We start from the raw sequence: 13,497 nt of genomic DNA on the forward strand, positions 1-13,497 counted from the left end.
AGTACAAAACAGAGCCCTTTCATTTGTCCATTCTTTTGTTAGATCGAAAAGCGGTTTTTTGAAGTCTTTTTGTCTTAGGAAGTTACTTTGTGAGGTTATGTCGTGAGTGTTTACGCTCCTTTAACTTAAAGTTGGCAATTGTTTTAAAGTGAATTATGAAATGCTTTATAATATTTATTATGAAATATGTTTTATGACTCTATCGTAGGAATAATTGTGCGTGTCGTAATTATTTTATTGTTTATGCACTTCAAACGGTAATATCATAATTTTTACTTTACGAAACTGTGTTAATAGTTTACATATATCACATAGTTTTCATTTATTTCATAACCAGTCCAGTTTCCAATGCATATTTTCTTTCATTAGTTAGTTCTACTTTTCTAGAAAGAAAATACTCAACTTCATTACCCATATAAAAGTATATTCCATAGAATATATAAGTATCCTAACAATTTCAACTACGTTGCAAATGTTATCAAAAGTATTTACTACATTTTCACATATTTCTACTATCTCTAACTATTTAAATGACCAGTAAATTCCCAAACATTACTCGAATTAGTTTAAATCACGATGCATATCGTACCTTTTTTTTGTATATTTTTGTTAATACATAGTTTAAGTGCCAGCGATTTATACCCACGTGTATACGGAGGTAATAACTTACGTCTTGAAGCCCACAAGTACTTGGTAAAATTACGCATCAATTTTCAACAAAATTACAAAAAATTATCTTGCAGTGGTTCTATATTATCCGAACGTTGGATCATCAGTGCCGCTCATTGCGTCATTCACAATGTAAGAAACGTAGAAGTCGAACAACTGAGACACTATTTGGTCTTCAAAACAATCGCTTTTGTAAAAGAAAATAATATTTTTGTCTATCCTAACACCAAGGATGAAAAAACATTGAATAATTTTTCAATAGAACATGATTTGGCGTTACTGAAGACTACAAATTGTATCAACTTTGATCGTTTTACAAAACCGATTCAATTGGCTGATAAAAGAGTTCGGATTGGACAAACGGCGGTCATTGCCGGTTATGGAGAGTCGGAGTATCAGACATCTTTACCAAAGGAAGGTTTTAATGTAGTAACTAAATGTTTAGACCCTGATACAAACTTGATATGTACGAAAAGTCGAGTGAGGGCAGGTCCAGGGGATTCTGGCGGTGCTCTCGTGTCCAAAGGCCGATTGGTTGGAGTCACAAACCTTAGTTGCAAGTACTATAAGTATTATGTACCTTGTGAGACCGCTTATGTTGATGTTTCAAGACATATGGACTGGATTAAGAAGACAATTCAGAATAACTCGAATGAGTAAGTTTCACAGTGTAAAGTTAGCTTTTCAGGTGATTATAATGATTTAGTATTATCAGTTGACGTGATTATGAAATAAAAAGATTAAAAATTATAATATCTTTTAATAAAAATGTCACAATTAATTTTTTGGTGTTTTAATTATAATTAAGAAGACATTAAGAGCGACATTTTTCTCCCCAAAAAGATAATGGGATTAAGTAGCTATGTCGAATAAATCCACGATTTATTTTATACAGTAGGCACGCAATCAGTCGTTGCTAATTCAAAATTGTGAATTTCCATGAACAGCCCATTAGAACACGATTAGTAGGTATTCCTTTTAAACCCGTATACTATAACAATACGTTACACGGTTCAATGACCTCAGAGATAAGTTATTAGACTGTGATAGATGATTGTTGCATATTCATGATGGTTAGGTCTGTTGCACACGTGATCAAGAATGCACGACGTAGAAGCCTATGTAATACTGCCATTATGTTTTGCTAATGACTTGGGGCGACGATATTAATTATTGAGCAACTGTTACCTCATACATATGTTACGTTATGAAATATTACCTGCTGTTTGTCATGGGGTTAGGATCGTTGCTTAATTGGGTTATTAGGCGACTGTAGGGGTAAAGCGCCTGGTGGAAATCTTGTAGTGAATTGCGTGCTTGCTGCAAATGTTATCTTACTGTTACTACAAATGCAATGGTTTGGATGCATGTTAGTAACTTATTCACGCTAACGGATTTTTATAAAATGTTGTACACAGATAGTTCATTACTTAAATTAATACTTAAGATACTTCTATTACTGGGATACCTATGCCTTGACGGTGGTGCAGGCAAGTATGAATTGCTGATATGAAAACAAAATGTGAAGTCACAAACAAACAATTTTGTTTTTTAAGAAATTACGTTTTGACTTACAAAAATGCTAACCTAGATAAAGATTGTAATCTTTTATAGAAAAATATATATATTTCTAATAATATATACCTACATATTTTGGTCTCTACCTACCCATATGGGAAGAAGACATGATTTTGTGCATAATAATAATAAGAATACAGCACAAAAAACTTAGTTAAACTCCTACTACTCTATATAAAAGCAATTGTACGTAAAACATACACCGCAAGGCTCACTCAGTCGTTCACGTTACGTTTACTTTAAACACTAGAACTTTCCGGGACATTCAGTTAATGCGCTCGCAGTTGTGGCCATAGAATCCTGTAATTTGTTTTGTAAAGACTTGGCTACGTTATCTATGAATTTGGCTTATGATAGTTAAGTACTCTGCACCGGTTTTCGACAGTCCATATACAACAAGTAGTAGCTATGAATAATGTTGTCGATTTAAAGCACAATAAAAGGAGAATATTGATTTAAAGTATTTCAGTTCAGTATCTCAGTTATTTTTAGAGGTATTAGGAATTATTTCAGCCACTTGGAACGTGGCATAAAAAGATGGGTGGCCGTTTTAGAAATGTTTGTAACCAGATGTTTGTCATTTTAACTGTGCCCCAATGATTAGCTAATCATTCATGTATGCCTGGGTTTTTGAATAAGACGTTGTTTTTATAAGGTTTTGATATAAGCTTTAAAAGCATTTTGTCTAGGTATACTGTAAGCAATTTTTTTTCGAAGCACTTCCGGAGCAATTTTTAACTCGATCATATTTACCCTTCGTACTCCATCACCTGTTGTGAATGTCCTATTAAATGTATTGTGGTGTGACTTGTACGTATTTCAACTATCTTCACCACATATTGCGTGTACACGAGTGCGGTAACAATACATAATTATGTACATACATACATAGCGTCCATTCAAATTGGGTCGCACGTAGCGGACCGATGTTTTTTGGCATCCTTGTGAGTGTTGTATAACAATCGAACCTACTTCTGTTGCATGTTATGTCAATGTTAATCGTTTAGCTTTTGATCCATGCATTCGGCTAGTTTTTGTGGCCCTTTTACTGTTATACAAGTCGAGTTTAGCCTGGACAAAATTTTCACTTGAAATTTCTGAAGCGATTAAATGGATAACGGTAATATTACCAATAGGTAACATCTTTTTTTGTGTGAAAAGTTATTTTATGTGTTTTAATAATTTTCTTTATTTTGTCATTTTAGTTGAATCTATATATTAATTCGGGTAGCAAGAACTTAGGACCCCTTTTTACGAATAATGTCCTATTTACGAATAAAGTCTGATATTTGGTACACTTACAGTTTATGTGTAAGAGAAGTGCAGAATGCAATTTTTTTTTAATAATGCTTATAATATAAATTAATCCGTCAGAAAATGTATCCTGAAAAGTATATTTTCTCTAGAAATGTGGAAAACTTATGGGAGACCTCTCGTCACGGGTGACATCGTTGGTTAAATATCTTCTACTAGCAACAAAGTACAAAAGACATTAACAACATAAGGTATATCTCAGTCCATGACATGATCTTCCTAATAAGCAGCATCATCCGTTGCAGACCCTTCGTGTTGAGTAATAACACTAATTATAATAAAGTAGTTAACACAGAAAACTACAATTATATTCAACTACGATCCTTGGAAATAATTGCTTTATATACTTATAGTAGAATTAAAACTATCTGGAAAAGGAAACGCGAGAAACAGTAAATCATCCGTATGATGCCAAAAGTGCTGAATAATTATGATATATGTAGGTATAATATTGTTTACATATATTATGTTGGTCGATTTCTAATTGTCCGTCATGTCTATATAGTATTATATTAATCCGTAAGAAACAGTGTCTAGTAAATATATTTCATAACAACGTTAGTTTTTGCTAGTTTGTGATGATATTTATATTTGTTTCGCTTTTGTTTCCGATTTCCGACTCAACTGTACCGCGATTCTCTACCACTATCAACTAACAACCGGCGACAACCGGCTAGCTATCGAAAAATTTTATATGACAATCTGTGCCTCGATTCTCTACTACTATCGACTACCGACAACCGAATTGTCATCGAGAAATTTTGTATGAAAATCTGATCAGCGCCTCTGACGGGTGTCGTAGGAAACATTTTGGCAGTACATTCTAAATGTCAAAATTTTGATAGCTAGCCGGTTGTCGGTAGTCGATAGTGGTAGAGAATCGAGGTACTGTTCAGCGCCTATAGCGGGCGTCTTAAAAACTATTTTGGCAGTACATTATAAATGTCAAACTCTCGATACTCGATGGCTTCGTTTGTAGAGAATCGTGCTACCTCTCTGATTTTAATGGTAAGTTATAAGTATCACAAAATTTATTAAGAAAGTTAGAATTAATTTTAAAGGCAAATATTATCTTTTCAAAGATAGGTAATCCATTGTTCCCAATGGGCGAGCAAGTACTATGAGAAAGTTCATCTTTATTTAAAAACTCCGAACATTCAACATTGTCTTTATTGAAGGATTTCTGTAACTTCGCCCGTTTAAATATTCTTATCCGTCTGTCTATAAGAAAATCTTTGTATAATAATATTCCTTATTTTAACAACAAGGGGCTAATTAAAAGTCTTGAAGAGTATAAATAACAGGTACCTATTTATCTAGATTATAAATAACAGGTATCTTTTCAAGTGAAATCGTTTTTTTAACAAATAGTATTATTCTCCATTGTCATCACCTGTGGTATCAATGGCTATGGAATTAAATCGTGTAGAATGATTAGCAACTTTGCAAGTAGGTATTTTATATAATGTTAAAGAATCCTATGCTCATCCTAACCCAACATATTTTTAATTTACTTATTGAGTATTTCGTACATTTCCACTCACTACTACACAGGTAAACTAGTCAAATATGAGAAAACAATATTTCTCAAACACATGAGGGAAATAAACTCAATTTCATTGTAAAAACACTAACAAAAAACTTGCACGAAGAAGTATTACTATGTAAGAGCACTTTACGCGAGTAACACATGAAACCGATACTATGTATTTTTAACGGTTCAGTAAACAAACTGTTATAGTTTTCAGTGTATTACTAGTTTTAGAGCGATTACTAGTTCTTTATGTAATAATAATGTTTGTTAATTGAAACTAATGTGTAAATTGTGTATTTGTATGATGCACTAGCTGACCCGCGCAACTTCGCTTGCGTCACATAAGAGAGAATGCGTCATAATTTTCCCCGTTTTTGTAACATTTCTCGCTACTACTCCGCTCCTATTGGTTGTAGCGTGATAGCGTGAGCTTATAGCCTTCCTCAATAAATAGGCTATCTGACACTGAAAGAATTTTTCAAATCGGATCAGTGTTTCCTGAGATTAGCGAGTTCAAACAAACAAACAAACTCTTCAGCTTTATAATATTAGTATAGATTCAATCATCGGAATAATCTAAAATTAGTTGAAAAAATATCACATTCAATTATGTTCTCGTAATTTCAAAATGTATTTTAATATTATACTAGACCTGTGTTAGTACCATTTTATTCTTATTCATTACTCTAAATCCATTGCAATGTCCCTTCATTGGAAAGCTCGAAGGTTCTAGTAGAATTGAGCCTACTAAGTATGTAATATGGCTAAAACTAAAAAAAAATGACGGTACCGTTAATAGTAGTAATTGATTAAATTGAAGACTAAAAGAGAAATTATTTCAATTTCCCAAGTTTGATAAATGACAAAGTTCTAAACAAAAAACATGTAATCATTTTGTACTATTTCTTTTTGCTATGGCGACGTAGGCGTACTTCAAGAAAACCTTAAAAAAACAATATTGTTATTTTTGTAAATACTCCAAGTAACCGGAGGCTATATCAAATTTATGATAACACTCGAGATTTGTACGTCTATTATGGGATGTTTATTCTCATTAGTTTCTGTTTGGGCTACGTAATTTGATAAATGGGCCTCAGTACCGACTGTTTTGTCTTACTTGCTGTAACATTTCAATTACGATTTACAGTCTGCCTTTGTGCTTTGTAGCGGCCGGTTTTAATATCATATCTTCGCATTCACATGACAAGAATGGCTTTTGAGGTTACGAGGCAGTTTTTGTTATTTCTGTTTAGGTAGATATATTCTTATTAAATTTTAAGATACCGTACCTTAAGATAACAAGTTCAAGTTTAAAAATGATTATTTTGTCTACACACAATCCACTTTTTGTATACCTTCGTCAGCAGCGAACCTCGCATACATGGTTCCCTATTAAGTGGTGGTACTTAGATAACGTATTTTTTAATTATAAATAAGTCCCTTTATGCATTAAAAACTATATCATAGATTTATTTCGATATTAGACAAAAATAAGCGTTACTTGTATACGAAATTGACACAAGGAAAACGTTTGTGGAGTCCAAGCAGGTGTCAGAAGGTGTAGGTATGCATGAGACCGAGCAGGGAGGTCATTAGTGGTCATTATGCTTAATGTCCCACCGGCCCTTCTTCAATATTTTTCGTACAAATATATTGGGTACTAGCTTCTCCTTGCTATGTTATTCACGTATTGATGAGTGGTAGTTAATCAGAGACAGTTAAGGTTTTGATTGTTAAATAAAAAAAATAGTTTACTTGATACCTGAGATTTCATTATCGACAAATAGACGAATAAATAGAGTTTGTTCATTTAATATGTCCTAGTAGTAGATGCATTCCTCGTCATTTATTTATCTGCTTGTAGGGAAAAAGTAACAAAACAACTAGGAAAAAGTAAGAGTTTTATATTATTTTTAAACTAAGAAGACAACAATTCTTTACTCAGAGCGCCTCGCCAACGTTTCACTCTATGCAACATTTAGGCCTAATGTGCTCTACACCTATCAAATTTAACCAACCAGCCTAAAATTTCATCGTACCGTGACTGTTACACTTTTACTTTTAAGTAAGTATCTGGTGTGAATAACTGTATGTATTTAATTCCTAATATTGACCTTAACAAACAACCTACTTTATAAAACATTTGTGAATGGGTAATCAGAAATTCATTAGTGGATGCTGAATGCTTCATTGAGTACGTAAAGGCCGCGTTTTCATAACACAATTTTATGGTTTTTAACTTTGTTTCTTGAAATGATTTCGCGTAAAAACTGTCATTCGTATGCAAGCCACGGCAAGATAACCTGTGTCTGTGCAGTGAGAACATTTCTGCTTTTGTTTGAGAAATAATAAGCAAATTATCATTCAAAATGTTTGGTAATTTTGGACGGTGTATTGTTGTTATAGTCATGGTGTATCTTATTCAACTATCATCGGGAAAAGGTAAGTTTTTTAAATATTTATTGACAATTGCGTAACCTGTATTTTATGTTATAAAGCTATAAACTTGTATGAGTACATGAAGTAATACTTGAAAGTCGGCTTAAACCTTGGAAAGTATTCATATAATGAGATGAAAGTTATTGTATTTGGAGTAAAGAATAAAAATTTTGTTCTCGTTTAAAATACGAGGCTCGTGTAAATCAAAGGATATCTAAACTGCGGTGGACTTCGTAACTGGTGCCATAAAGTAGTCATAAACGTCCCTCACACGACTCTTATCTATAAAGGGATAGAATTTAATAGCGTATTAATTTTATATCGAAAATTGACACACTCGCATGGATAAATAATAGATTTCTACTTAACATAATACATATTTTCTACTTTCTTTACTGTTTAAAGGCTCCACATTGTTTATTTATTTACATTTAAACTAGCAATTATTTAAAAAATTTAATCATTGTTCCTAAAAATTATACTTTTCCTGTTCTAAATATCGTTACTAATATAGTGCTTCCGTATTTATTTATACTCATATATCTAGGTACTAATCAATTTTTGTAGATTTTTTTGGATGGTGACGGAAAACCACGGCACTTTCTTAAGTACGGCGTATGTATGTGGTAATCTAGAGCGAATACCTACTGCCTATTCACCTTTCATTCATGTTCAATGAACCGTTGCAATATGATTGAGTAAGAGATATCGATCTATCTTTTTATTCACATTTATACTTAACTAAGATTTATGGCTGAGAAGAAAATATTATGGCACAATTTAATAGGTTCTCTGGAAATATTTCAAGTTAATTATAAGCTTATATATTGTGGTCGGGGATGTCACAAGTAATTAAAGTAAAGTCAATTTCAACATAATTCTACTATATGAGTTCATCTTTAATGTTTGTGAAGATGGATAAGTAGATGGACAAATTAAGAATAGGCATCGTTTGCTAAAGTACTATTATATTTATTCGAGTAAATCAGATTATTTGACTAAAAATCGACATGCCGACGACGCAGTAGTCAGGTCTTAACTATTCTACAATTACTTTATACTTTATTGTGGTTTGAGATACTTTATTTCTTATAAGACCACATTAATTATTTACTTATGTAAGAAAATTTACAAAAAGATAGTGTATAGTATATTTATTAATAGGCTTTTCATCATTAGGGGGAGCGGAAACCTAATAATTTACTCAAAATGAAGTCAAAGCCTTAAAGAAAGACTTCACGTACAATATAGACGATCGTTCCACATAGTCTCAGTCAAGGGAATTGAGATTAATACCAGCAATTTAGTACCTAAATGAAAGTGAGCCTCATAAAACACTGGCATTTTTCCTCATTTCTTTTAGAGCAACCAAATAAACGTTGAATTAAATGATACCAGTGAAATATGCGCTCGTTTTGCTTAGATTTCAAATCGTAGGCTATTATTTTTCTTACCAACGTTATTTATTAACAAAGATGACTTTTGAACTTTTGTTTGGCATTTTTAATGTGTAATTTTAGATGGGAAAAAGATTATGTTATGGTAAACATCACGTCAAGTGAACATGCATGATCAACAAGCGTAAATATTGCATGATCTTGTTAATCCCTATGTATACTTTTAGTTAATCGGCAAACACAAAATTTACTGTATTTACTTAAAATATTACACCCTCGGTCTATTTGAAACCCTTTAGATTGATATTAGTTAATTAAACTAGTAGCATTAGAGATAAGGATCAGACAACAGATCTTTCAATTTTACTACTAAAGTAGGTATTCGAATGGTCCAAAAAAACGTAGGTAATATAATGTATGATGATAGAAGAACACTAAGTGCAAAGTTAGCGACACCTGTGGGAAGACGGTGCAGTTTTTATGCATAACTAGCCACGATTTATTGGACACGAGTGACCTATTTATTCTTACATTATCTCCTGTTTTTCCATTCTTTCTCAGAATGCTCTAAGGCCCTCGTTTTGTTTTGGATATCTCTTAACATTATGGTTGGTAGTGTAATTGTGAACTTGTGATGCTTATATTTTACCTATGTATAAACTTTTGACATTTGAGAGTACTTAATAAAATTAACTATTTTCTTGCATGATACGTAATTTACAAAAAAGTACCATTATAATTTTTGTATCGATTATCGATATGAACTCTAGTGTTGTAGCGCTTTGTTATTTTATTTATTAAATACATGACAGTAATTATATTCGGAATTTTTAATATAACATAGTAATACATGTCTGTAGTCTAATAAACCTGTAATTACATATATTTCCAAACGAAATACATTATTTAATTCATCTACAATTTGATTCAAGCTGAATGAAAACCAGCGGCTCGAGGGACTGCAATCTAATTCTATTATTTACCTCTCAGAATTTTTAATTTGCCCAGTTTCATTCCCTCGTGTTTGTAAAGAAAAAAAGGTAATATCATGATACTGTAAGCAAAGCAATCCTGTGGGATTGTGGAACATTTTATTGAAAATATTCTGTCGAGTTGCACTATGTAAATGGATCAATAAGTTTTATTTGCTTGTATTTCTAAATCATATAATGTTTTTAATTTTATTTTTAAACCTAAAGGTGTAGGGAGCGATTAAGAAATACACCTGTGTTTTGCCATTTACTATGTTAGTACCACAATAATTACAGACCTATGATAATATTCGTTAATATTTTCTGCGTGTAGTCATAAAAGATCACGTGTTAGAAGCATAAGTTGGATTGCATATAAAAAATAATGCCTCAATACAAGAGCTATAAGGAAATTGTATTAAAAACAAAAGTTTGTTAAAAGAAAAAGATTTGAGTTATTTCTAGATCATAACATCTAAATATGATTACAATTCAAAAATGTACCTATTTTTGAATTACCAAACCATTATAAAAATACAAATATTAAATTTCAATTTAACCACAAACGTAACCCAAGTGAACTGGAAAATAGGTGAGAAACCAACTTGTTTTTATTTTTTACCTTAAAAAGGTTGTAATACAGGAATAACAAGGCTCTCGGCGGCGGCACGTAATGGGGTGCTTACCTACCCTTTGTCACGAGTCCGGAATCATCCCCTACACTTAAAATAGGAGATCGTCGCGGATTCCGTTTGTCTTCACCCTAATGAGGAAGTTACTATCGTTTCGTTGTGCTCATTGAGTGGCTTGTGTTGTCAGCTTTGAATACATTTGTTTGTGTTTAAAGTGCTTTGACTAATGCGGTGAGGTAAGTCAAGATGATTTTAGATTAACTTTACGTGTAATCTATACAGATTCTTTATTGTAGATATATAGTACTACTAGCCCGCTATTACGGTCATTGTTTGGTTGGTGAAAAAGTAGACTGTTCTTATCCGAGATTAAAACTATCATTTGTCTAAGTTTGATTAAAATCAGCATTTCGTTTTGGAGTATAAGTGGGACATATATCAAAATATTCTCCTTAATTATATCGACAGGTAAAGCATGTAGTACCTACCAACAACACTAAAGATACCAACAACAACACGATAGAGTTTTGACATTATTGAATAGATAAACTACCGCTAAATGTACCTCAGGAACCGGGGGTATTATCTAGATCGTTATTTGCACACCAATTCAGCCAAAACTATTTGTTTGGCTCTCATTAAGTTCGCAATGCATACATAACTAATAACTGTAGCTAGTTATAAAATATTACATAAACGTTACGTGTATGTAAGTGAGCTTGACAGGTGACCGCGTCCAAGTAACTGATAGGAGTAAGTGGAAGGAGACGGACGGACGGGTCGAGTGATCGGTACAACATTGTTTTACAAAATGTAATACAAACGAGGTTTAAGTGGCCTGGTACAAGAGTAAAAAAAACTTCTTAGAAAAATATCATGTCTTAAGTACTGGTTCTAAAAAACTTATGTTTTTTTTAAATATTTTTCAAATTGGGTTTATAAGCTAATAAATATTTAAAAAACACTTTTTTTAAGAAAGTTTGATTTAAAGGATAGTTTATAGTGGGGCGCTTGTATGAAAATTCGTTTAGCGGTCCTAGCGTATTTTGCAAAAACTTTTTTTCAAACACCAGTAAAAACTGTAGATAATTGTACTAAATTTGTCAGAGCGCTAGGAAAAGTAAAAATGTGTTTTATATTTTTTTTCATGCGACTTAATACTTCAAAAACTACTATCGTCTGCCATACCTTTTATTATTTACAGTCGTGTTATACATCGAAAACAAAAAGATTTCAACTCATTTTGAAATGTTCGTCTCATATAAAGAGTAAAATAATTATTTTAAACTATGTACTTCTCTTATTTTAATAGCCACTATATCATTATGCTACATTGCTCAATACTAGGAAACGTTGATATGAAAAACTATAATTGTAACTGTAAAGACAAATTATTTGCAGCTATAATCACTATAAAATATAAATATTAATAAATAACAAGTTTTAATGATAGTCTTAAAAATAGATATAAATATATTTCAATGGATACTTGCTTTCATCTCTGCCTATCCTAAAGGGTACAAGGCTTGCTTATATAGCATATAAAAATAAATAGAACAAATTGAAACAAGTTTTTTCAGCTAAAGTTTAACACGACGTTTGACGTTTACAGCCAAGTATAACACTTACATCACGAACTACATTATATCTAGACCGTAGAAAGACAGTGTATTTTTGTAAATTATTACTTTATGTAAGCAAGGAAGTTACATGAAGTCATTCACGGATATGAGAGGACATTAAGAATGTTCTAGTAACGGCATCGTGTGTAATAAGATTGTTTTCTTCTTTTTCTTAGTCTTATTATTTCCCAAGTGTGTAAGGTACGGTTTCTAGTCTAGATAGACACGGTTTAATAACAGTTTTCCTACAGCGGTATTGTCAGTTGCTTACGTTTTCATAGATAATGTTTATTATTATATTATTTGTGAGCATTTGTCTAGGTCTACTAATATAAATAATTGACAGATCATACAAGAGCATCTCATTAATACCTATGTATATTTTTTGTGGAAAAAATACTTTTTCGCTTATTACCCCTTACCTGAGGGTACAATGAGGTACATAATGCAATACATCCACGTTTTTCCATTTACATACTGGTCTCATATAATAGGGGCTGAGCCTATTCCCTTTTAGTTACTTAACTTCGGGCTGGGATTGATAAATCTAATATCTATTAGAAGTGATCATAGACACAAACCCTGGATTTTGTGGTCATTAGACGTATACACTACCACTCAGCTCACACAGGCAATTCTTTATCATAGTCTTAAAAATACAAAAAACATTATATTTATATTTATAAGTTAATATAAAACCTTTTATAAACATGCACATGCACCTTTGCCACTCCACTGAATATTGAATCGATACAAATATTTTGAGCTCCCGTTTCGAAATCTCTTTTCGGTTCAGTTGCGGTCCATTGTGTGAAAATAAAGCTTCAGCTTGCATCTGAGACTGTGCTCAGTTCAAAAGTTATTTGATATCTCGAAATTACACCAGTGCCTCTTAAATTCCGGGAGTAAATCATTGAAAGACTTAATCCGATGAAGGGGAATTTATTTAGCTATTTTATTTTACTTTGACGTGCGGATTTACCGCCAGGATTACGGTTGTAAAAGGTTTGATGTTTTTATCTTTACTCCGGAAATTGAGAAAATGATTTTTAAGACTAAATTAGTGCATGGTTAAAGTTAATGATGATGACTATTGATGATTTAATATATTGATAAGTTATTTTCATATCCTTAGAAGATATTATGAAGCATGCAACTGATCGAATGCTTTTAAAATTGGTGTATTCAGTGCATCGTAATCATTCTACTTCTAATGCGAGTGCGTTTATGCTTCTCCTCAGACTTACTGGTGTACAAAAGTGAGTTAAGAATGTATTCTGCATTTGATCGACGGTGTGGAATTTTGCTGAGCACCAAACTCACGGATTTCGAGAAATAAAA

At 32.2% G+C, this 13,497-nt stretch overlaps 1 protein-coding gene across 1 annotated transcript; it reads left to right on the plus strand.

The window, feature by feature from the left end:
• Positions 1 to 570: 570 nt before the first annotated feature.
• Positions 571 to 1,384, plus strand: LOC142982384 (chymotrypsin-2-like). Its single transcript, XM_076128854.1, has one exon. The coding sequence runs from the start codon at positions 577 to 579 to the stop codon at positions 1,327 to 1,329; it is 753 nt and encodes a 250-aa protein (XP_075984969.1). The 5' UTR covers positions 571 to 576; the 3' UTR covers positions 1,330 to 1,384.
• The last annotated feature ends 12,113 nt before the right edge of the window (positions 1,385 to 13,497 follow it).

This window comes from Anticarsia gemmatalis, chromosome 21, assembly GCF_050436995.1.
Source record: "Anticarsia gemmatalis isolate Benzon Research Colony breed Stoneville strain chromosome 21, ilAntGemm2 primary, whole genome shotgun sequence".
In the NCBI taxonomy this organism is placed as follows: Eukaryota; Metazoa; Arthropoda; class Insecta; order Lepidoptera; family Erebidae; genus Anticarsia; species Anticarsia gemmatalis.